The sequence below is a fragment of the Hyperolius riggenbachi genome, chromosome 2 (assembly GCF_040937935.1).
Source record: "Hyperolius riggenbachi isolate aHypRig1 chromosome 2, aHypRig1.pri, whole genome shotgun sequence".
Taxonomy (NCBI): domain Eukaryota; kingdom Metazoa; phylum Chordata; class Amphibia; order Anura; family Hyperoliidae; genus Hyperolius; species Hyperolius riggenbachi.
Genome location: NC_090647.1, coordinates 211163700 through 211168018, shown reverse-complemented (window position 1 = coordinate 211168018; position 4319 = coordinate 211163700). Strand labels below are relative to the sequence as shown.

General features: G+C 46.4%; 1 protein-coding gene across 1 annotated transcript; it reads right to left on the bottom strand.

Moving 5' to 3' along the window:
• Window positions 1-1253: 1253 nt before the first annotated feature.
• SOX1 (SRY-box transcription factor 1) lies at window positions 1254-3615 on the bottom strand. The gene has a single exon (XM_068265261.1). The coding sequence runs from the start codon at window positions 2993-2995 to the stop codon at window positions 1787-1789; it is 1209 nt and encodes a 402-aa protein (XP_068121362.1). The 5' UTR covers window positions 2996-3615; the 3' UTR covers window positions 1254-1786.
• Window positions 3616-4319: the final 704 nt, after the last annotated feature.

The window sequence follows — 4319 nt, the reverse complement described above, 5'->3', positions numbered from 1 at the left end:
GGTCGTATTTTGTGATACTAAACTTCATGTTACATGTTTGTATTTATGTATGGGCACAGACTGCTATATCAGATAAGAGTTTACAATGATCCTCTAATCCTCATAACCTTTCTCCATAACAAGTCGTGATGAGAATTTCTGAGTTTGTAAAAAAATGTGGCAGAATCCTCGCATGACAGGGATAAGTCTGCAAACCGAAAGGATTCTGTTATGAAACAAATGAACGTCCAACTTCTGCAGCGCTTAATTGTGATATCATTAGATTAATAAAAGGCCTTAATGAAACTATTGCAATGGGTTTAACGAAGCACGCAGAAAAGCCACCACGACACAAAAGGATAATACTCATTTTATGCGCTAATCACCATGAATGCGCTACAGATCCGGGGTGTTTTCTGGGAAATGGGTGTATTGGTTTCTAGGTGATCTGGAGGGTAGAAAATAATCTAGCATCAACGTTTATATAGCCAAACTCCTAGCGAGGGAGCAGATGTCTGCAAAGTTGTGCTACAGTGAATAATTAAAAATGCCTACATGTAACTGACAGTTTTCAGTTCAAACAGGTTCATCAGCACAAAATGAAAAAAAAAATAGAATAAATAAGCGTGTGTGTCCGTTTGTGATATATATATATATATATATATATATGTATATATATATATATATATATATATATATATATATATGTATATATATATATATATATATATATATATATATATATATATATATATATATATATATATATATATATATATATATATATATATATATATATATATATTAGCTGACTGCCTAACAACTTCCTATAACACTTCAATAATTAACTCAAAAAACTTGCTAAATTGTATTAAATGCATTCAGTTTAATTGGGGTTTTGAATAGTATATATATATACTGTTTCTTGCTGTATATATGAAAAGTTTCTTGCATTATATCTTCTTGGCACAATCCCTTCATAAGTTAAAACCAGCCAGTAACATTTTTTCAAGTTAAATGCTGAAAATACGTTTGAGAAATGAAACATATATATAATTGCTCTTTCAGTTGAAAATTTATTTAGCTTAAAATTCAACTCATCCTTTTTGATGATTTTTTTTGTTTGTTTGTTTGTTTTAAAGCAGAAAGGACGTTTAATAAACTATATACACAATATGAATCCGCAACGCCAATAAAAAAAATGTATCGCCAAGAAATACATGGAAAATTATAAAACAAAATCAGAAGAAAAAAAAAACAAATACAGAAACGCTTACAAAAATAAAAACAAAATATATTCTAGCTTCGGAATTTTTTTCATAAATAAACAACAACATGTACAGAAAGTCGTGTCTAAATTGAATAAGGGTAAATGGAGAGAATGATGGACTTTTTTTTTTTTAAAGTTAAAAACAAATAAAAACAAGTGGCATCTGACAGGTTTCCAACCAAATAAAATCTATATCCCTTCCTATACAACTCATAAATACTGTACACAAAATCCCAATTTACACCCAGCTAAAATTAGTTTCGGCCAGAGCATTAATAATCAGCTCAGCTTCTAAAAAAGAACCAAACGATAATGTGTTACCTTAACTTTCCAACTTCTTTTTTTTCAGTTTGATATATTTTATACAACAACATCAAAACATTTCTGTACAAAAAAAAAGGAACTGAGAGTTCTGGGTAGATAATAAACGAAAGGACAGGTCAGGCATTTGCCCCCGGGGTTGGGGTATGAGTGGCAGTTTCTCTCTAGTCTCTCTGCTGTGATTTTCTACCAGTCTCTGTCCGGGGATGGGGATCCTCAGATGTGTGTCAGGGGCATCGTGCCATTTACCCCCGTTCCCGCACCCTGATAATGCTGGGGCAAGCTGTGCAGTCTGCTGGTTGCCGCCGCTGCGGCTGCTGCTGCCGCTGCTGCTGCGGCCGCCGGGTCTCCAGCCTCCCCCCCACTAGGTAAGTACATACTGATCATTTCCCGCAGATCTCCGGGGCAGGGCGGCCGGCCGTGGGAGCCTGCCCCACTTACAGGTGGACTCACGCTGGGTTCTGATTTTACCAGGGACCCTAGAGCCCCGAGGGCCCCTGAGGATGCTGCTGCCGCTGCGGCAGCTGCAGCGGCCGCAGCCACCGCAGCAGAGGAAGGGGAGCCTTGGTGCTGCTGCTGGCTTGAGGAATACCCCAAGGCGCCGTAACTGGAAGGAGAAGCGCTCATGTAACCCTGGCCGCCAGGCAGAGGGCTGTACTGTAGGGCACTCATGTCATAGCGGTGCATGGGCTGTGGTGGCGGGTGAGGAGGAGGGTTATGGTGAGGGTGATGGTGGGGGTGGTGGTGTGGATGATGGGGGTGGTGGTGCGGATGATGCCCACCACTGCCAGGATGCTGTTGCTGCTGCTGGCTGTAAGCGAGCTGAGCCTCCTGCATCATAGCTGCCGCGGCAGCTGCTGCTACAGAGCCCGGGTATGCCCCGTTAGCCCAGCCATTCATGTGAGCGTATCCGGCCCCTGCAGAGGCTCCCGAGCCCGGGCTCTCCAGGCGCTGGACCACCACACCCCCGGCTCCCCCACCTCCTGCTGAGCCTCCGCCACCTGGGCTCAGGCCGACTCCCATGTGTCCTCCTCCAGCGTGCAGCAAGCCCCCGGCCAGAGAGTACTTGTCCTTCTTCAGGAGAGTCTTGGTCTTACGCCGGGGCCGGTACTTGTAATCCGGGTGTTCCTTCATGTGGAGAGCTCGCAGCCTCTTGGCCTCATCTATGAAGGGCCTCTTTTCGGCCTCTGACATGACTTTCCATTCAGCCCCCAGTCTTTTACTTATCTCTGAGTTGTGCATCTTGGGGTTCTCCTGGGCCATCTTCCTCCTCTGTCCTCTGGACCACACCATGAAAGCATTCATGGGCCTTTTGACTCGGTCTTGGCTGGCCTTATTGCCCCCTCCTCCCCCGGCTTGCCCCGTGTTGCTAGGGGGCTGAACCCCGGGGGAGTGTAAGTCCGTTTCCATCATCATACTATACATTCACACAGCTGGGTAGGCTCTCTGTATACACAGAGAGGGCAGGAGGAGAAGGTTTAGGCTGGTGGCTTCTCTGGCTGCTGGCTCTGGGTGGAGGATCTTATACTCCAGCTTCTGCTGAAACTTGGGAAGAGTAGAGCATGAGGACTGGGCGGGGGGTCACAGCTCGGGCTCTGCAGGGAAAACTTTCTGCTGAGTCTGAGCACAACAGGTGCAGAGCCACTTGTCCTTTCTCTGACTGCCAGGCAGATCCTCTAAGCGACAGCAGAGTTCCCTCACTTTGTCTGCTGAGCAGAGCCTCTGCTTGTGTCCTGCGGCTTGATTAACAGCAGCACTTCTGGATCAGCAGCTGGGAGGCGGTTAGCGGGCGATCTGCAGCTGGTGGGCGCTTTGGGTCTCCCTTGGTCAGCAGGAGTGGCAGAGGACAACGTGACAGCAGCTGAGAGTCATCACCGGGCAGAACAATGCAGAAAGTCCCAGAGACGCAGGAGACGGGGGAGATCAGCAGCTGACTTTGTAGAAGTGGAACACCGTGTAACGTAGGAGGTGGTTTTGTCTGCTCGTTTCCCTCCTCGTCTGCGGCATCAGAAGCTCGGAGCAAGGCGCACAGCAGCCATACGGCGCACGCCGGCTGCGATTAAATGATTTCAGTGTGGCCAATAGGAGGACGGCGGCCGGCGGGGAGGGGAGGGCAGAGCGCGCTGGAATGAGGCTGGGAAGGAAGGAGGGAGGGAGGTGTGATCACAGCCTCTGGATGCCACACTGCTGCCAAGGGGGATGATTTGCATGGCACGCTGTCCCATGACGTCATGGGGTGAAGAATATCATCTAGAAAAAGAAGGAGGGTACGAACTGCCGAAAATAAAAGCTGGTGGGAGAGGGTCAGAATATTTCCCCCTGTTTATTATTTACTGTATCCTTCACGGGTTAAAAGCCGCAGAAAAATGTCACCGGAGGGTCTAGAAATGGAAATCTAATAATAGATGGCAAATCTGGCCATGATTCCTTTATCCTCTGTAGGACACAGTGAGAAGGAGAGGAGGGTGCAACCTCCAGTGGTACTTCTGACTCCTTGCCCTCCCTGCTAAATAGATTTCTCTATAGAGCAAGAAGTCAGGGAACCGCTACTTTATAGGCATACAGATGCATGTATAGGCATGCTTTATGCCACAGCCAAGTCCTGTATGCATTTATGGCGACTCTCTTTTCACTTCACTTTCTTGATTTTCCAATATAGGCTTGTATATTTCCTCCAGTTTCTTGCCCAGCAGCAGGGGGGGGGGCTCCTCCATGAGGCATAGTGTCACTGTGGTAGGGAATGTAACGG